General features: G+C 40.6%; 2 protein-coding genes across 3 annotated transcripts; one reads left to right on the plus strand and one right to left on the minus strand.

Annotated features, from left to right (window-relative positions):
* Positions 1-1,433: 1,433 nt before the first annotated feature.
* RB195_014993 (uncharacterized protein) lies at positions 1,434-1,637 on the minus strand (the record flags this gene model as incomplete). The annotated part of the gene is made up of 1 exon (XM_064205497.1): positions 1,434-1,637. The coding sequence occupies one exon, from the start codon at positions 1,635-1,637 to the stop codon at positions 1,434-1,436; it is 204 nt and encodes a 67-aa protein (XP_064061378.1).
* A 16,400-nt stretch (positions 1,638-18,037) lies between these two features.
* Positions 18,038-21,031, plus strand: RB195_014994 (uncharacterized protein; the record flags this gene model as incomplete). Of its 2 annotated transcripts, XM_064205499.1 has the most annotated exons (5): positions 18,038-18,091; positions 18,894-18,965; positions 20,391-20,450; positions 20,516-20,566; positions 20,840-21,031. In XM_064205499.1, the coding sequence occupies 5 exons, from the start codon at positions 18,038-18,040 to the stop codon at positions 21,029-21,031; spliced, it is 429 nt and encodes a 142-aa protein (XP_064061379.1). The 2 variants fall into 2 exon arrangements, with proteins under 2 accessions (XP_064061379.1, XP_064061380.1); XM_064205498.1 differs by lacking the exon at positions 20,840-21,031 and having other exon boundaries at positions 20,516-20,635.
* Between the last annotated feature and the right edge of the window lie 269 nt (positions 21,032-21,300).

The raw sequence follows: 21,300 nt of genomic DNA on the forward strand, positions 1-21,300 counted from the left end.
AGATTTCTAAGTTATTCTTGTGATCGCGCATTGTGATGATTCAGAGCGTGACTTTTTATTTTGTAATCACTTCTGTATAAATAGGCGTCATCGACACTTATGAATTGGGTTTCGCATAGTATAGACATATGCTCCATTTCATCTGCTGTTCTGTACGGACATTAAAAGAGTTTTAAAGATTGTATCTGTCACGTTGCGGTTTGTTACGGCTTCGTTTGTATTTTATGTGATATATTTCTAATAAATGTGCTGTAGCAATCTAATTACTTTCATTTTTGGCATGGCAAGGGAAGATTTTGACACATTCTCAATGAGGTCACCTGCGAATAAAACACCTACTGTTACAGCTTTTGCTTCACAAAAGTCACAGTGACCGGCACATAGTACAGGAAGATGCATAGATTTTTTGGATCTTTTTGAAGCAGCAACGGAACGATCCTGTGATTTGCAAATTGTAAGAAATTGAAGTTTCAGCGTAATTCCTAGAAATGGATATGAGTTTATCGGGTTTGAAAAGTAATGTTCATGAGTGGACATCCGTGTTGTTAAATATTCAAAGGACAGTGATGCGAGTATTGCGTGCAGTGGTTTCGTTTTTGCATTACTTGCTCATCAAAATTGTAATTACCACTGGTAATGGACGTTAAGAATTCAGTGATTGACTGCCGAATCTAAACGATTTCAATGAGTGGCAAATGGATTTGCACCCGTAATGCTATTAGTTATAGATCCACTAGTGTTTCCTTGTTACAAGGTTCACATCTTTGCACAAATAAGGGTTATTTCCTCTGGGAAATTTCCATGGCAGCTACTGTGACGTATGAACCATCTTCGAGTTTTGACTCATCTGCAAAAATGGTTACAAATTGTTGCAGAAGTAGGGCTTTTTCGATTCCTGCCCTCGACAGCACCGGCGAGGGGATAGAGAGGCTCCCATAGATTTTAGAGCATAACTCTGATCATGCCTTGCCTACCAGAAGCCAGAGAAATCCAAAGAAATGAGAGGAATACACCTAACAGGTTAAAATTACGTATATGAAAATTTTCGTTGGGAGCATGGAACTTTCCACTTTTTCGAGAACAAGAGGGATGAGGGTTGTAGATATCCTGTAGGCCCCAAGCTTATTCTAGCGTAAGTCGTCTCCGTATGTTGTATGTGGAACTTACGAATGTTTGTAATTGTGAAATAAGTGGATAAATAAGAACGCAAAAAAAGCGGTAAAAAGTTGGATGGAAAAGAGCTGCTCGTGAGAGGAACCTCCTGAATCTTCGACTTCTTGGAAGAAAAAGAGTTCGTGTGATAAAATTTCCAGACTTCCTGAAGGTAACATCCAAGCGGGATTTGCCCCTTCTCTTCTTATTTCCACCACACAAAATATAGTGCGTTACTAAGCACACTTTTTTAATAATTGACTCAGTAATTTTGACAACTCTCACAATTCTCCTTCTAATATTCCCTTGTAACTGTGTAGTTTTCTGCTTCCTTTCTTGCAAGGATCTATGATGGTTGCCAGCGTCTCCATGAACGACTGGAACGGTGCTTTGTCGAGGCATGTTTGAATCTCCCCGGGCACTGGATACGTGATGTCTCGAAGACTTTCGCGGAGAAGTACACGGGAGTCTCTGCCGTTCCCCATGTGACCGCGTATACGATCCTGATTGCAATCCCTCACGTTTGCGTTTGTTGAACGAAGCCCAATCGAGCATCCGATGTTCACGCTATGGGAAGATTCGGGTAAATAACTTGCACAATTATGGAATGCCAGTTAACCGAATGTTGCAAAAAGGTGCTGTTGTGTAGTATATGTTGGTTTCGTCACGCTGAGCAGCCTTACATTGCCGATACTTGTTGGCATCTGCAGCCGATAAGAAGTTCCGGCGAGACTTCAGGTCTCACAGCATGTGCAACGGCGACGAATAGGCAGATTTTGTAGTTTTTGATGTACGCCGAGTTGATTGGAGGGGCTGTGCTTGAGGACGAAACACGTCGGCGAATATGCGAGCAGTCGTAACCGGTGTTACAGCACCGATTAAGTCAGGAAAGTCAAGTACGTTCGATATTTGCAGTCGTTAAAATGCTCAGTTCTTAAAAATGCGAATATTACAATGTGATGAGAGCGTTTGCAAAGTTCGTATTCTACCCAAAAACCTATTCTGGACGGGTAAACCAGGTCTGTGCAGAATGATTTTTGTGTCGCATCACACGTTTATTGTCAACACAAACCAGAATCCGGGTAACAATCCCTCAAGACACGGAAGTTATGTCTGCTCCAATCAGTAAGTTTTCCCTACAAAGTATAATGGTATGTAGATAAGCAAGAAGTATAGCTAGCGTGCTCAGCTGAAGAAAATTGGCACTTCTCCCACTCGAGCGATCACCTTCCACCAAAGCACTCATGCGTGTGCCCAAGATAACGAATAAGAATCAAGCTGTAACAATGCACCGCTAACAATCCTCAGCTGGAGCCCACTTCAACTCAACTGCTGGATCTTCAGTTGGATTGTGCTCAGCAACTGGTCTCACATCCTACGAACAGTTGTAGAACTAATTCGCCGTCTGCTTTGAATTTGCCCCGAAAGCTTTTGAATTCGAGTACCGTTACAGGCTGCCAGAAATGTAAATAGATACTACTAGTGCAATGTTCACAGCCCAATGTCTACTATTCTATTCCTTGAAAGAATTTGTAAGCAGCATCTGAAGAAATGAGAAAAGGCTCTTTCAACCGGAAAGACATTTCGAATTATTTTGCCCACCTTCGTCTTTTTGTTAGATGAAGTAACAAGTGCTACTAAGATAATACTTTTTTAGACGTATAAAGGTTGTTTGCGATTTTATTACTGAGTTGAATTTGCATGAAATTTCATTGCATGTAAACTGAATCACCGTATTTAACGCTACTCACGTCTGTTCCATGAGCTAGGCACGTAGCAGGCTGATAAGATACCAAAGAGCATTGAACAAACTAGAAATGATGTTCACGAGTGCTCCAGCACGGACTTGCGCCGATCTGTGTTTACAGCAGAAAATATTTTAGTGACTAGGGAAATGAAAAGAATGCAAATGTAGTTATCACGAAAATGACGAATATGGAAATTCGACAACAATTACTTTACGCCGTCGTGAATGCGGCTTTTCTTTTTTGGTTTCAATTGATTTTCTTCTTCTTTAAAAATTTCTGAGTATTTCAACGCTGCCCATCCCAGATGACAATCGCAGATATTCTTTCTTTTTGTGGAAACATTTGAAGTACACTACAAGAAAGTATTAATATTGTTATTTATAGTATTGTCATGATATATAATAACGGGCTTATTCTGTCACGAGTGTGTGTGTGTGTGTGTGTGTGTGTGTGTGTGTGTGTGTGTGTGTGTGTGTGTGTGTGTGTGTGTGTGTGTGTGTGTGTGTGTGTGTGTGTGTGTGTGTGTGTGTGTGTGTGTGTTTGTCAGTCACGAAATTCAAAAAGGGGGGGTGCGACGGGTCCACCGGCGCCAGATACCTATATGAGGACGTGCGACGGGTCCACCGGCGCCAGATACCTATATGAGGACGTGCGACGGGTCCACCGGCGCCAGATACCTATATGAGGACGTGCGACGGGTCCACCGGCGCCAGATACCTATATGAGGACGTGCGACGGGTCCACCGGCGCCAGATACCTATGGAAGGGGGTGCGACGGGTCCATCGGCGCCAGATACCTATGAAAGGGGGTGCGGCGGACCCACCGGCGCCAGATACCTATATGAGGACGTGCGACGGGTCCACCGGCGCCAGATACCTATATGAGGACATGCGACGGGTCCACCGGCGCCAGATACCTATGGAAGGGGGTGCGACGGGTCCATCGGCGCCAGATACCTATGAAAGGGGGTGCGGCGGACCCACCGGCGTCGGTGGACCCTGCCATTGGTGCGCAATAACTCAGAGTGCATGACGTAGAAGATAAATGGTTGCAGCCGTTTCATAGCCGTGACCACTGGGCGCTTTGCTCTTCACCTTCATGACTCCTCCGTGTGCATATTTCCTTCTTTGTTCGCCTCAGGTTTGTAGCATGCCGTTCTCAGAAAGTGGAAACACGCATCCAAACGTCTGCTTAAGTAATAGCAAGATGTTTACGTGATCTGACGTGGAACGTTATTTTTATCAGTAGTTCAGTTCACGTCATTTTATGTTAAAACATCATTCTATGATAACTATTGGGGGAAATCAGGAAGAATACCCATAGTTCGAGTAATGCTTTCAAATTGTTTCTATATTATTTTGCTATTTACATTAATGTGGCATCGAAAGAGTTTGTAGTTGATGGTCCAATATTCTCCAAATGTAGAATTGACGCGTTTAGAAGGAAAGCTCCGTAATCTTTCGCCTTAATTTATAATATAAAGAAGAGAAGGAAAGTGTTGTTAAAAAAAACGCAAATCTAATTTTACAAAAAACACCACTACTATTAACTTTCATTGATCAGTGAAGGGGAGCGAAGCTAAAACCACCGAAAGTCTGAATGTCCGGCTTTAGCCGGACATTCAGACTGGTATCATTGTAATTCTAACGATAATATTCTGCTGTTAATAGTGTTATGGGAGCTGGTGTAGTGTAGCGGTTAGAGGTTCGTTTCCTGCACGATCGATCAGAGGTTCGATTCCGCCCTAGTGCCGCCCTAATGCTGCCAAGCCTTTCATCCCTCCGAGGTCGATAAATTGGTACCAGACTTGTCTGGGAGGATAGAAACACTGACTTGACACATCGGCTAGCCACCGCAAGTCATTGTATAGGCCAAATACACGTTCGTAAATCTCACAGGATTCTTAATTGAGGTGAACGTGGGGGCGCATCCCAAGCGGATTGATTAACTCCAAACACTTTATCCTTTATCCTTTAATAGTGTTAGTAGTAGTGTAAGAAGTAGTACAATTTTAAGAATGTTACTTTTGTTATTCCGCTCACTTATTGGTTGAACTCCATTGATTCCAATTCTCTCAATCACTAAATTCGTTGTGTCAGTTTTCGATAGCGATCTCATCTTTTACACAAAAACAAAAAAATCATGCAATCTTTCTCTCGCCACTCTCTTTCCCTCTTTAACTGTTTATCCGCATGCAAATCCAATGAGAAATGTCACTGTTACTTTATATCCCATAAGTTCATTTTCACTAATCGGAATAACACCGAAACTCCAAACTGTGGGAATTTGGAAACCAAATACAAAGTCCATAAAAATAACTGTAAGAATATTTCTTTTGTTCAATGTTAACAGTGCAGCAGTAACCGTAAATACTGTGATGCAAAAGTTACCATCGCAGCTGTTCCGTTCATAGGAGAGCTAGGGAGGACCTGATGCTGGCACTGTAACACGTGACTACGCTTTAACCATGAGAACAGAATGATCACTTAAGGGGAATGTTTAGATCTAATAAATTCTAATATATTTATTATATTACCTCAACACCAGAGATCTCAGCCGTACATCTACTGAGTTGAGTTTTCCAGGTGACTGAAACGAAAAGTGGCAGATTGTAAGCTTCAGAACACTTTGGCTTTTTTGTGCCACTATCAGAAATAAGAGATGTACATGTTACGCTTTAAATTGTTGAGGCACTAGTTTACGCGGGTTCTAGACTCGCTACTGTACGCACTTTCGACCAAAGTACCAAAGCGGAGTTGATGAACCGCTAATAACCGTTCCTCCATTGCTCCTCGAGAGGTTCGCTTAACGTCCATATTTGTTTTGTTGATTTAAGCATTCGTAAATGATAATGTAAAGCTCAAATATTTCAGTAGCATATAAAAGATCTTTTTTTTGCAAACATTGTTGACATTCTTGTCCTTTCAGTCTTCCTGGAAAGTGTAGGATAGCTACTGAGGATATGTAATACTTTGAAACCGCTTCTTCAACATTTCGAAAAGGTTGTTTTGAAAGTCACTGCAAAAACGCAAAACTGCAATCTCTTTGTGGTGGTCTCTTTGTTTTTGATTTAGCACCGCGGAGAACACAACACCGAAAATTCCTCCGAACTGTTCAATTTATTCACGATTATTTTCTTTTCGTTCTCCGAGTATCCATCCTGCTGCTGGAACAGTGAACTGCTACTGAACTTTATTTTCGTCCATGCATTATTTCTATCCATAAAAGCTACATTAGCTAGATCGAGATCTTTTCTGCTCATCACCAATCAATTTTTTTATGCAGATATTTCTTTATCTACGGCGTTCTAAAACCCAAGGCATTGATCAATCTCGCTGGGACGCGTCGTCGCATTCCACCTCAGCTCAGAATCGCCGAAGGCTTTATGAATGTCGAGTACACAAACGGTTTGTGTGGGGCAGCCTATTTGTCAAGGAACTGTCTCTTTCTTCCCAGACAACCCTGGTATCGAGGTACTAACCCGGAGGGATGAAAATTTTGGTTAGTACTTAATCGCTTCGAGTCATGCAGAATTTTACCGACTGCACCCCTTCCGCCCAGGCAATTATGGCCCATTCTTCTTATTCTTCGCCAAGCTCTCTCAGAATGCTAAGTGCCATTTCCGAGAAAACATGCAATTATTAGAACGGAATAATTTTGGAATAAAATTTTATAAATGGCATAAATTTATGAATTGTTTCTACCATTTTCGTTCTTTTTTACACTATCTTAGTTTCGTTGGTGCCCCTTCTAATAACAGCATCAAATAATGGCAGCAGCGAACTATGGCTTCCACTTACCAAGGAAACCCGTATCGGTATTGAGACGAACCTGAAAAGGAAGATGTTCTTGAAAAACGAATAGGTAATTGATGTCCCATTCACGCCTAACAAACGAATATATACGAATGCACCAGTTAGCTATATCTAGGTTGGGAAGAAGAGATACTGAGAGAAAGATTTGACCAACGAGCTGGGAGGGAAGAAATAAGAGTCGTACAGAGCGTATAAGTGCAAGTAGGATGCAGCAGAGGAGGCAAGAATTCTCGGCTTTCTATTCACCTCTCTAATACTACCGTACTTTCCGCTTATGCTTCAGAAACCTGGGCAAGCAGAAGGAAGATGCAGTCAATGTCACTGAATCCTCTACTAAAATATGATGTTGGGAGTATTCAGCTTCACGCGAGTAGAGTGGGTGATTTGATCCTCTATGGCAAGGTACCGATCGAGGATTGGAGACACTGCTGCATTTGCCAAGAAAAGTAAGATATGGTGACGATGCGTCCAAAATACCAATGGACGAGAGCTGTAAACGATATCAAATACATCGTTGGAAGATCGCCGACCCGTTGGTCAGATCTCCCCACGATATCCTTCGAAGGAAAATCCAGTGCTCTTCGCATTTCGCACGGAAAGAAAAGCCAGTGGATGACTCTTGGAGGTGACAAGAAAAATTGCGAAAGTATTGACGCCCGCTAAGATTTCAAAGAACGGTGGTGCTCAAGATGACAAAGAAAGGGAACGGAGTTCTGAGGAAGTTAACCTTGAGCCTACCTGCCTCAAGTATCCCCGTGGTCTTCAAAAGTCATCTTTCTCAGTACATACTAACTGCTCCTGAAGAGTTTATTTGAACTATCTCCTAACATTTTAATGAATGCTTCACCAATAAATAAGAAACTCTTGCGTTTCTATGTGGCTGTTTTAAAATTTCATTGCAAAATGATGCTTGTAACCCACTCTAAAATTGTCGCTGGCTACTATTGTGATACAATGATGTAAATAATGAACTAAAAAAAGCGGCTGAGAAGCATCTGTTTGCAAAGACATTTTTTGAAATACTGCTGTTGTTCAAACACAGATAATACTGCTTATTCAAGTATCTTCATCTTCTGTTATTTTTTTCAATATTGAAAAATTCCGATGAAGCATTAGTTGCTGATGCAATTGTAGTGTTCTGGTTCTCATGTCGAAAGAAGATCAATTTTAGTACAAAGTTTCGGTAGAAGAATGGATCATTGAACGAAGCTCTTGATCAATGGAAATCTCGTAAATCGGCCTCACAGTTTGGTTTTGTGCTAACATGACGAGAATCTCTAGGAGAAAAATAGCATCGACAAGTTCTCGCTATAGCAGTACGCCTGTCTGCTCACCCTCAAACACAGGGTCACAAAATCATCACAAAATTGACGATGGCGGGCTCTTTCCAGGACTAGGGAGGAGCAGATGTATAGTTCCCGAGCCTGAGCGCGATGGTGCTTAGTTCACTCTGGAAACGGGAAAAGGGTTTTGGACGAGTCTTGTGTTTCATCTCCCTAACGACACATTTTCATCCCCCTTACGATGCGAAAATAGTAATCATAATAACTTGCGAACTATATTCTTATGCCTATCTATCTGATAGATCCCAACATCGACAATTTCGTGTTAAACTAACTTTCAGGTGTTGTTTGGATAACTTCCAGTTTCCGATATACCGTTGCCTGTTATCGAAGTAAGAAAACAGGAACGTAAAAGCACTTGATTGAAGAAAGTCTTGAATAAAACTTGTTCTTAATTAAAATGCTCCTAAATACTCAATTAGAAAAATTCCATCTTAAAATATCATAGAAGGTTCTCAAAGCTTTACGTCGACGGGTGCATGAGCGAGCGTCTATCACTGTAAGCAATCGTGTCTTCAACTGAGCTATCGTACATTCTAAGAACCCACAGGGCATAGCTCATCGCTTACGCTAACATACGCGCAATGAGAGGATCGTCTCCCAACACTCGGTTCATCGTTGGGACAGCGCTTCCGGTCAGAAGAAACATCGTCCGGGATCAATGTTGTTGTGGACCGCCTTGGGCAGCGAAAGTCTGCGCGATCCGTTGGAAGCGAAACTCAGTGCCACTACTCGTGAACTAGCGACGAAACACGTGCAACCAAAAAAAAAATCTATTGTCTTCCATTTTCACGACCTCTTGGCTACCGTAAGGTTTTCTCGGTAGGGTGCCACCTGGATTATTTGTGCCTGTTTATCTTTGCATATCCACCTACACAAAGATATCTCAATCATGTCCCTACCGCGGACGAAAGTTGGATCCTGTACTGCATCCATATGCGACTCCGTCAGCAGCTGCTCAGCGGCGAATCTCTTCGAAAAGAGCTCAAAGGTGATCTACATCAGACAAAGATTTTGTTTTATTAATGGTTTGGTTCCCAGAGAATGCTTAGCTTTCTGCCGGATTCACAGTAGATACTCTGTTTACTTCACGACGTTTGTCAGGTCATAGGAGGCTAACCCGCCGAAGTGGAGAAGATTGCCGAACACGGATGGGGAGTGCTACCCTCGGCTGCTCATTTCTCATACTTCTGTGTCCGACCACTGTTCCAATGCAAAAAGAAATTCAAAGATCAGTTAGAGGTGAAAGCTCAAGTGTCAGTCTCTTCTTTGACTCACAGCCACTGCAGCTCTAGACCAAGAATATCGGAAAGCTGCCGAATGGATACATGTTATAGACTATAATGGAACTATATCCTTGATTCAGATTTCACTGTAATAAAAATATGAGTGTTCGAATTAAAGGAATGCATTACTCAATACTTTTTTCTCGATTCAAAATATATCATTCACAATATGAAGCTACTTTACTTCTTACTCATGTTCTGAGGCCTAAATCCGTATAAACAGTCATAGTTGCTAAGATTGTATGAATCTTCTAAGTTTTAGACCGTATAGGTCAGCTGCTTCGGAGTACAATTCCTTTAGTATTTACGATGGAGCTTGCTCGCATTGTGCTCGCAGGTGTACAATAAGGTCGCCGTCGTTCAAGAGCACTACTCTTCGCTTATTGTTTTCCCGATTACTTCGCCGCTCATAGTTATGATGAGGCCGCCTATACGAATCTGATTGCTATCTGCCCGTGGTGGTCCTGGTTATACTCAATGCAAAATGCTACTAAGGCATTTGAATATACGCTGAGGACAATTAGCAGCTATAGAACTAGCACAGTTATATGGTGGAACCTATTTAGATGTTGTAGCAGGGTGTTGCTGTTTTGCTCAGCACACTGCCAAAGCCCAACCCAAACACGTCATATAATCTTCGGTAACAACTCTATTCTATTACGGTAAGGGCATTATCGATGTGATTGTGCTCGGCCGCCGGTGTCGATAGGCGGTTAAAACGAGACATCGCTTCTCCTAAACTGTGAAACAGTGAGTGGGCGGATTTTCGGTGAGCTCTCGCTGTAAATCGACAAAGTTGTGCAGAGCCGCGTTCGAGGACGACACGCCCCAGCGAAGATGCGGGTAAGCGCGACAGGCGGTAACACCGGCCCACCGAGTAAGCAAGTCATGATTGCGATGATCTTAAGTTCCTCCTGCAATATTAGGATGCTTGATCCTGCCGATTTTGTCTTTTTGTGATTTTTGACGAGGCCTAGTGAGGTCACAAAACACTTCAAGAGTTCCCCTGCAACTCATCAAATGAGAAATCTTTATTTCCTTATTCGCCTTATTCGCCGCATCTTTGGCGTAATGTATCGTCCAGAATCAATGTTAACGCTGTTCTATATTTTCTGTTCACAACCTAATTCTTCTCTCAGCAAGTCTTATCGGGAGTTAATGTCGACGATTTATGTTGCCTTAGTTTGAATGTTATGCTGATTTCCTACCAACGATACTTACTTTCTATTATATTTTTTGGGAAATTTCACCTGATGTTTTACCAACTGTTCAATGCTTCTGCGAGAAATGAACAAATTGTTGTGTTCATTGAGTAAGTTGGAAAAAATCCTAAAAACCTTACCTCAATTTCAAAGGACTGTTGGTCCACACAGTGCCATTCCAATCGATCCTTCAAAACCCGAATATGCTTTATTTACAGCCTTCAGGTAATGTGTCGAGGAACCCACCCTTTCAAACCTCCTTTTGACACAAAGAAATTTATAAAGAATTGTTTGTTGAAAGAAACTGTTTCTTGACCAATGAGTAGGATTTACCAAACATTCCCTAGGAAACAATAATTTCTTCATTGAAATTGTTAAAGGCCTCACCCCACGAATCTGGAGTGGTACGGATTTCCGGTGGAGTATTCGTATACAGGGTCGTAGATTATGAGCAGGAGGGTGATTCCTTTCATTTCTTCCTAACTGCCATAGAAAACGCCTCGGAAGATACGGGTTCGGACGTTCCGGCGTACTATTTTCTACAGGAGCTCGATTGGAGCGCGCCAGCCCTTTGCGGCGCCGTATCTTCCGGGCCGTTTTTTGCGGCAATTAGGAAGGAATGGACGTAATCACACCTCTCTCTATAATCTAAGATCCCTTATACGAATACTCCACCTGAAATCCGTACCACTTCAGATTCGTGGGATGATGCCTTTAATCACAAAAAGGGAGATGCCAATTAAAATAGAGCTTTGTGGAATGTTTGTTAGCAAGTATTGGCGTTATTTTTGAATTCACTTCTACTTTAACTGACATTTCAACTCACATCCTCCCACATTCCGTCCGTCTCTGTGTGTGCACTTTTCAACCTCCTGTTATACGGAACTTTTGAGCACCAACAATCATTTCGGAGTCGCTAGTTATACTTTCAAAGCGCCTTTTAGACGAACATATACTTTGGACAAGCAGAGTCTCTTCTGGATCCATTTCTGCCTTTTTTTCTCTAACTTCTGGCAAGCATGCACTCTGTGTTTTGACGTAAAACCTTAAAAAGAAGTCTTAAAACAGCATAACGGATACGAGCATTTCTGAAGCGAACACGCAATCTTGTTTGGTGATGCATTGTTAAATGTGAAACGCATTCTGTTTAATCTACTGCTACACGTTTCCAGTGCATTGCGCTCGCTGCTAAAATTCCACGATTTGGCGGACACTGGTTGAAAATTTGCAAGTGCACCGTGAATGGTCTTCCTTCAATAAAAAGTCTCTTTTCATGTATGTTGATCGGGCGAGGATTCAGGGGTAATGAAGATGCATGAAGATGAAATTGGTCAATTTCAATCAGTTTGATTGCACACAGGTGGTTGTAGCGCGTTCGGTAAGAAGTTTGTCTGTGACTGCACGATCGATTGTTCGAAATCGCATTAGCGGCAACCAACCCTTTGATCTCCCCGGTCGATGAATTGGTGCCGAAAGTGTTCAATAGTACAAAAGCCTCAAGCTGATACATCGGCTAATCGCGGCAAGTTTTGTATAGATAAGTTACGCGTTCATAAACTTCAAACGATTCTGAAGTGAAGTCAAAGGCGCACAGGGATTGATCGCGCATTGTCTCATCTATCCTTTATCATTGTACGGAAGGCTTCTGTAGCAAACCATCTCCAAGAAGGCTATGAACTCATATCGCTGCGATGACTATTATCCTAAGGAACTGCATTGTTTAAAAATCAATGTATTCATTAGACTGTGTTTTGTTACAGTGTGCCTGTGAGGTTTTTAGATGGAACTTTTATTTGCCTGACGTTTCGGCTTTTTCGCCGTCTTCAGAGGCCTAAATAGAGGTTGACTGAAGCAATGCTACGTTTATTCCGTCAAGTGCCACACTACCCTGGGTCAGTCTTTCGATAGTCGTTCAGGGTAGTGAAAACAGAAACCCATCTACATTGAAATCTCCAGTCATCCTCTATTTAGGCCTCTGAAGACGGCGAAAAAGCCGAAACGTCAGGCAAACAAAAGTTCCATCTAAAAAAGGCACACTATAACAAAACACAGACAGAATATGCCGAGGTTTCGAGACAAAAGAACATTCGAACTACAACGTGAAGTATCCATGAGACTTTCCTGGTCGAGTGCTTCAGTTCTTTTCCCTTTTCCTTTTGATTCTCTGTTATGACCCATTCGAAGTGATTAAATTTATAGGAGTAAATGTTGTGTTCCCAGTCGCCGGTTATTAGGGTATTTATGGTGTTTGACTGTAAATGCTACGCTTTCTACTTGTGGTATGGAAAAGAATGGTTATCTTATGATTAATCAATCGTTAATCATTCGTTTCTGGAATTCGGAAAGCAGCTGACTTTTGATTTATACTAGAATCGGTAACAAATTGGGGGTGCTAATAAGTTTTGAGGTTTTTTTTTGTAACTTTGAATTTTTATTCAGGGAAACTGGTGCAATATATTTTATTCAAAGTATTGTCCATCGTTAGCTACGACTTTTCTTCCTCTTTGAAAAAAAAATAATCCGTCTTTTAAGGTGAACCAAATATCGATCTAATTTCTGGCTTCTTCGTAAGAAGTGAAGTGCAGTCCGGCCAGGCTATTAGTAATCGACCGGAACAAGTGGTAGTCGGAAGGAGCAATGTCTGGTGGATGCCGCGTTGTATAGACATCCTATTGAATGCTTCCAAATTTTCCTTGACGATTTTTGCAACATATGGTTGAGCGTTGTCGTTCTGAAAGATCGCTTTGTCATATCTTTTAGCATCTTGGGCGCTTGAACTTTAGCGCTCGGCTCAGTTGCATGAAGTGTAGTTGGTAATGCTCGCCAGTGATGATTTCGTTAGGTTGGTGTAGCTCATAGCAGATCACTCCGAGCTGGTCTTACCGGTTTTCCTGCACTTTGAGTTTTTCAAGAGAATTTCAGGGAATCCATTTTGCGTACCCAGTCATGATTCGATACAAAAAAGCCTTCCGATTTTGCCTTCTGAGCAGTTGTTCGCAGGTGAAAAGCAGCGTTCGACGTCTCTTGGCTTGAGTTCATACAGAACCGAACTTTCCTGTTTTTACACTATATCCATGGTCTTGAGAAGTATTGAAATTGCTTGTTGAGTCACTTCCACGGCATCAGCGAGATTTTCTTGAGTTTAGCATGGATCTTAGTCTAGTAACGCCTGAAGCTTTTTACGCTTTACAGGCCTCTCTTCGCGTTTCTCGTCGCTGGGATCTTAATCGCCAGTTTCAGAACCCCAGAATCACTATTCACATGTTCCCTACTTTTTTCACACAACAATCGACGTTCGTCATCTGCATTTTCCTCAAACGAAAATAAAAAAGCAGCGTTTCTCGTAAATTGTGCTTTGTTGGCACAAAGGTGGAAACAATAGAATACAAACACAGTAGATATTTACAGCTCAGAGAGAGTGAAATGAGATGTACTGATTTTTAGAGAGAAATGATGCCGCCTTAAAGGCCTCACCCCACGAATCTGAGGTGGTGCAGATTTCAGGTGGAGTATTCGTATACAGGAAGGGAGACTACGGAGAGGGGGGTGGTTCCGTCCATTTCTTGCTAATTGCCGTAAAAAACGGCCCGGAAGATACGGCTTCATTCGTTTTGGCACACCATTTTGTACAAGAGGTTCGATTGGAGCGCGCAAGTCTTGTGCGGCGCCGCATCTTCCGGGCCGTTTTTTACGGCAATTAGCAAGAAATGGACGGAATCACCTCCATCTCCGTAGTCTCCCATACCGTATACGAATACTCCACCTGAAATCTACACCACCTCAGATTTGTGGGGTGATGCCTTTAACATGAATATATGGTCCAATGCGACATACTGCTAGTTACGTCATCTTTAAAAAAACCCTCAAAACTTATTTGTACCACTAACCATGTTGCTTATTTGTACCACTAACCATGTACCATGTTGCTAAACTCTACGATTCCTCTGATGTGGAATCCTTTCGATGAGAAACAAGCTCTTATTGCTCATTTGTGAATGACCTGCGAATTGAATTCATATAAATATAATGGAGAAATCTTAGAATTTCCAGGTAGAAGTGGAAATGAAATGGAAAACACAGGAATGCGATGTTTATTTTCTTTCCAAAAAAAAGACATAAATAATAACAAAAACCTATTTTACTCAACATTTTACTGAAAACGGGTTTTTGCAAAGAAGTATTTTGAAGAAGAAAAACACCAATTATTTGTGTGGTAATCAGGTCTGAAATCATAACCTGCTGTTTGGTGAAGGATCAGATACTCCTTTATTAGAGGGATGTTAGGTGAAAAAGATTATTAAGCATAGGTCTGGTGTATGATTATCGGCTTTACTTTTATATATAAAAAAATATTCTACTCCCAATATTTTGACAGCATCAAAGGATCGCACTGGCTAATATTGACGAAGATCATCGTGGTTAACGCACCCAATATTTTAATCAAAATTAGACGTTTTTCAGAACGTTTTCAGTGAGCACTTCCATCTTCGAGTAGGCTTTTTATTTAGGTAGTTAGTAAGTTTTATTGATGATGGCTCCTTGTCCACAACACGATAAGTGCTTCTGATGACTTCTTCTACTTTTATTTCTCCATCGAACTCCAGCAAAAGAAAATGTGTGGAAAATGTTTTTCTTTCATTCTGGCACTATATAATTTCCATCCCCGGAATAATATTCGTAATTCGTCATAAGATTTCTAAAACATGGGGTTCTTGTGACGAATGAGTATGACGAAAGGATAAATAGAAGGAATTCAGAGCAATTCAACTGCCGAACAAGAACGAAATTAATTATTACTTATTCATTGAGGTGAACTCATATTGGAATCAATGTAGGCAGCGTTTGAAACAGATTTCAACCCCCAAAACCACTACATGTTGAGAGTCAAAGTGTTGCTGAGTATGGAAAGTCTAAGCTAACTCTCCTTGTTTGCGAAAATTTCAAAACCATTGGACCGTGTTCAGCAAGTGCCGAAGTCAATTGTAAGCCGCTTTAAATCAGGCATTCATCTAATCAGTCGCAAGAGGAAGCCGGCTATTCTTGACAAAAGCGTCCGAAAGTGAACAAATGAGGCGATGCTGTGGACGTCGACTCCAAATTATGTAGATATAACCAGATTCGCTTCTTTGAGTTCTTCTCCATGGAGCATCTTCAAGGAATCAGGCAACGCCTCTCCACATCAGGAAACAAATTCATTCAGGGAATTCTTTACCATGTCATCAATTACATGATGCTGATAAACTCGCGGTCACCTTTTGGATCAGATCCTTTCTTACATTGCTGAAAAAATGAGCAGTAGAAATACTGTGAGATAATAGGAAGAACATTAAATTTTAGCGAAAACCATTGATTAGGCGCCTGGTTGTTAATTGTTTTATTGCTGCTCCACTTCAAGATTTCAACTCCTTAGACTTTCAGGATGTAATGCCCACGCATGCGTCTGTTCTTCAGTGCGCTGTTTGTAAAATATTCTAATGCGGTTGTGCCAAATCTTCTGACCGGTTGTTCTAGGTGTAGAAATATTTGTGAAACACAATAAAGGTTTACTGAATGCAATAATAACAATAATTCGATGTGATCACTTCATTAGTAAAAAAAAAGTTTTGTAAATATATAGTGCTGTTCACCTCATATATTTTCTTACGTTCATGAAGCTCTTCTACGTAATTTTTTTTGGACTTCTGAGAGTAACATAAGAAGAAGGAAGCTGTATTAAAAGTTATTTGAACACACGTGTTCAGTTTCTAGCGTTTTCCATTCTGTGTTTTTAGTTCCGCAGCTTTTTCAGGTCATTCAGTAGGGGTACCGCTAGTAGAGGCATTAATCAGTTCTTTTGGGTTGCTTGGAAGAGTTCCACTTCAATTTATTCTTATGAATGCTCATGAGATTTACACAATGACTTGCGGTTGCAAGTCTGTGAATTAAATCAATGTTTTTATACTCCCAAAAAAGTCTGCCACCAATTTATCGACTCCGGAGGGATGAAATCCTCGCCTGTGTTTCCGGCCGTGGACCATCCTACCGCACAAAACTACCTGTGCTATACACGTCCTTCCAGTTTTAGTATTTATAGCGTTTTTAGTCAAACTTGTATTGTAAATGTGTAACTTGCATTGTATCTAATAAAAATAGTTAGTGAAGTCGTTTACCACCGCTGATATCGTCTTGTAGTCAAGGAAGTCACATTTCCAAATGGAATCAAAATTTGCCCTTTTTTCTCTCTTAAGCAACTCACGTTTATTCCTCATATTTGTAATTTTAACTTTCTAGCCACTGAAAGCCACTTCTCCGAAAAAATCCAGCTTGAGAATAATATTCCTGTAAGACCACCTCTTATTTTGCGAGCAGTGGGTCTTTTTTGAAAGGAAGCATACTAGGAATCGGACGTGGTGAAGGACTCGGTGGGAAAATCTAGAGTTAGGGTTGCAGATTGCAGGATTCGCGGCGGTTCCACTCATCTCTCCATGATCGTCGAAGAAAACAGCGTGGAAGATGTTGTTTTTCTACGGCGATTTCATTTGCTACGCGCCACCCTCGTGCACACGCCGCTTCTGAGTGCGAGCAGTCGAAGACCAATGACGTCTTCTCACCAGCTCAGTCAAGTGAAATTAATGAATAGTGTGCTGAGGGGACCGGATTCTGTACATAGAGAGGCGTTTTAGCAAATAATAGAATAACCAAAGCGGTTCACACGCCGTTTCTTACGACGTTGAGGGTGTATGTGGCCATAGGACTATTCCATTAAAATCGCAACAGAAATTTAGCAAAGAGGTGTTTAGACGAGTGGAAGCTTCGTTTGACAAAGACGTAGTTTTACATTGAAGGCATCGTTAGGAGAAAATTTGATTTTTTATTCTTCTTTGCAGTACAACACATCCGCCGGAGTTCACATCACAAAAAAAGCGAGACATCCTATTCGAATTCAGAGATCACTGGCCTCAATTTACCTGGAGACCAACTATGTGTTTGTCTCTTTAAGAGAGAGTCCATGAAAACCGCTATTATTCTTGGAATAAATGATCTGTCTATCGTGTAATTGCCTTATTTGTCGTCTTTATGCGACTTCATCAGAAAAACAAAAGGTAGATAGATTGCCATCTAGTTTCTGGAACTGATTTGGCTGTTCGTTGTAGTACTCGCAAACTATGTCTGGCTATATACTAAAAAAGAAAACCTAACATTGAAAATTTCTGCGAAATGAATATATTATTGCTTGTTTCCTTCCTTCCTGCTCTTTGCACGCCGCTTTGAAATTGCGGAGTCCGTGAGCTCGTTCATCTAGGGTGGAGCATATTCAGAACTCGTTCACTATCATCTATTTTCCGTTCAATCCCTGCTCCCGGACTTTTCAGAGCTTGCGGTTGAATTTCAGATTTATCCTCTACTAGTTATGTGTGTGATGTTACTTTCAATGTTACGATTTATGGCTCACGACGTATCAATTATGAGTGTCCTAAGAATTTGTTTTAAGGTTATTCAGCTGTTTCCAGATGCACTCATCTCTAACCTTTTTCATCATGATGACGACCGTTGTTCTTACTCAGGTGAGCCCTCCTTTATCTGATATGAGTTGATTACCAGTAAACGCGGTGACATCGCAGATATGTGTATGGCAAATTTTGTTAACGTCTTTTCCTCATCGAATAAAGAAGGCTCGAGCTGTAGCGATAGCCGTACTCCTTCAAGCGTTTTACTTCACACAGTCTGCTTCGTTGTTGAATTTTCTCCCTCTTGTTCCTCCTTCCCTTCTTTAGAAATATTTTCCTTCTCACTTTCACAGCTTCATGTAAGCAACGAAACATTTTAGCTAGAGAGAACACCTGCATAGAACCTCTGGCCACCCAATTCGGTTTTGAATTCTCTTCCAGAAATATCGACCGCAAGAATTACTTAGTGGTACTGAGAAGATGGGAATAAAAGTAATCGCAAACTCTAGTGTTTCTCAGCTAAGAATACAATTTTTTCTAAATCAAATGTGAATTTAGTGAATCAAATTTCAGATGTGCTTGCGTACAACATAGAGGAGAGAGGAGAGAAGTGTCTTTTTTTCTAGACAAAACGTTAGCTTTGAAGGCAAAAATGTTTGAAATAACAAAAATCTTGGATGAAAATTTTGGGGAAAATTATCTCTTTCTCAGGAAGCAAGGAAGGTAGAAAAATGTGCTACTGTAGACCGTATAGGGAGAGTTGAAAAGCGTGGAAATGTGAAAGGAAATCGTTTCTAATCCTTTACGACCTGTGACTCCAAAGAAAGCACATATAAAACTACAACAGTTATATTAAGCTCGTTCTCAGTTGGCTCAGTTAAAGTGACAAGAGATTTTGAGATCAGCACAATGTTTTCAGTGTCATCCCCACTGGTTGAGACAATTCAGGAATGTACAAGCAGAAGTTATGCCAACATTTGTCGAAGAACGTGTGAGTATGGTAACGCTAAGTAACATTTCCATGTCAGGCTTTTCTTTTGAAAAACGGTACCATTGCTCCTAGTTTTTGGCATGCAAACAATGAAAAATATTCACTTCGTGCTCACTTTTTAATAAGAACAGTAACGCAGTTTTCCCACCTGTTTTCAAGAAGATATTTTCATGACAACCTCAGAGCAAAATCCATCTTAGGTTAGATCGATGAACCCATGAGAACAGAATTCACAAAACTCTCATTTCACGTAGAGAAAATAAAAACAAAAATGCCAACGAAAGAAAAAATAATAGGAATAAACTAACGAGAAACCACTACTATTTGCTGCAAGGCTTTATCGATCATCACTGCTCAATGGAAATTCCTTCCGAGTTTTGTGAACTAGAAGGATAGTGGACCTTTGCAAAACAATGGAATGATTGCAGATGTATTACAAAGATGATTCAAGTATTTTTGAAGTTTTACCATCCCGTTGTTTTATCCTGCAATCTTAGCTCCCATACTATCAAAGTTGTTGACACATTCTCCCTTTTTTTCGACTCTTTCCTGTAATTACGTATTTTCGTTCGTGAAATGATACGTGAAGAGAACGCTTGAGGTGCGCTCTAGCTTATCGGGACTTTTTTGAAGCACTGCGAACGATAAATAGATAACATGCACTGCGCGATAACATTCCTTAAAGTGTAAAATCAATTGCAGTCACCACACCCCCGTTTTCACCAGGTTTAACAATGGAGCAACCATGTCTATTTTTGTCGTCAAAATTGTTAGTGGTAGAGTGCAGTTGCGTAACTAATTCGTTGCAAAATTATAAAGAAAATATTTGGTTCTTAAATAATTTTTCTTTCATTGCATTATTTTCGTTCTGTTCTTCTCTCTTACTCCTTACCAAAAGAGAGAACAATTTATTTAGGATTGAGAATCGAGAATTAGGGAGGAAATTTGCTCGAAATTGGGTAATGGTAATTTGTACATTAAGATAGCGATATCAAGAAATTGAAAAAGAGAATCCAGCATCTGCTTTGCTTAAAGTTAATAAAATGATTAAGAAAATGAACAGTTCTGGAAATTCACATTAAATTTCAAATATATGAAAGATATAGAATAGTAGTGACCATGATGCTGAAATACTTTCGGCAAAACTGAAGAATGTGAAGAAATTAGCTATCTGAGTATTTTTGAGAAAACAATCACTGGTAGCGAAAGAAAGGGTGGGAACAGAGTTAAAACAGAAAAAGGAATGGCAGAAAATTGTCTTCCATTCCACGTTGGCATCCAGAACACTGTTACTTTGAAATTGCGTCGTCAAATAGTCCACAGGATACCTACCATGTCTTTTAATGACGTACCACAGTCGCTCACTTTCACCTCTTTTAGCCAGCAATATGTAGCCTGCTGTGTTACATTAAGTTTTCATTTCAGACCGCACGAGCCTTTCTACCACCGCGATACCGAAATTTGTTTGGTGAGCATAGCTCGAAGGTACGTTCTTCTATCACTGCTTTGAGAAGTTCTGGAAAAAATGAATGATACATGTATATCTTCAGGTCAGAAATGAAGGATTCGCTCCGCAAACCTTCAATGACATTACAGGAAAGGTGAACCAACAACGTCGTCAGCTCTTCAGCTGGCAACCGTCCGCCAGTGCTGATATATTCCGACGTTGACTAAAAAAAGCAATGAATTGTCAATTTTTGTTCTTTTTTTTTGTATGGAATAATTTATTCTCAGCCGTTTCAAGCTATTATTTGGTGTTTTTGGAAACTATTTCTTTGGACAAATCCTGATTGTTTCTGCGCAAACATTCAGACGCTAATCACTTAAACGGGATGATTTGAAAAGGAAACCTCGTTTGTTATTGTTGAGTTGAGGACTCAGGTGAAGAACACCGTTTATTATTATTATTATTATTATTATTATTACCATTATTATTATTATTATTATTATTATTATTATTATTATTATTATTATTATTATTATTATTATTATTATTATTATTATTCCTATTAGTTCGAATGTTCTCTTGTCTTGAAACCTCGGCATATTCTGTCTACGTTTTGTGATAGTGTCCCTGCGAGGTTTTTAGATGGAACCTTTATTTGCCTGACGTTTCGGCTTTTTCGCCGTCTTCAGATGCCTAAATAGAGGATGACTGGAGCAATGCTACGTTTATCCCGTCAAGTGCCACACTACCCTGGGTCAGTGTTTCGATAATCGTTCAAGGTGAAAACAGAAACCCATCTACATTGAAAATACTCTTACGTGTTGCTCCACCGGATCTTGCGCGGCTGGTAGCACGCAGTTTTCACTAAGTGTACCAGCGAACGAGTAT

The sequence above is a fragment of the Necator americanus genome, chromosome V, assembly GCF_031761385.1.
Source record: "Necator americanus strain Aroian chromosome V, whole genome shotgun sequence".
Lineage (NCBI taxonomy): Eukaryota > Metazoa > Nematoda > Chromadorea > Rhabditida > Ancylostomatidae > Necator > Necator americanus.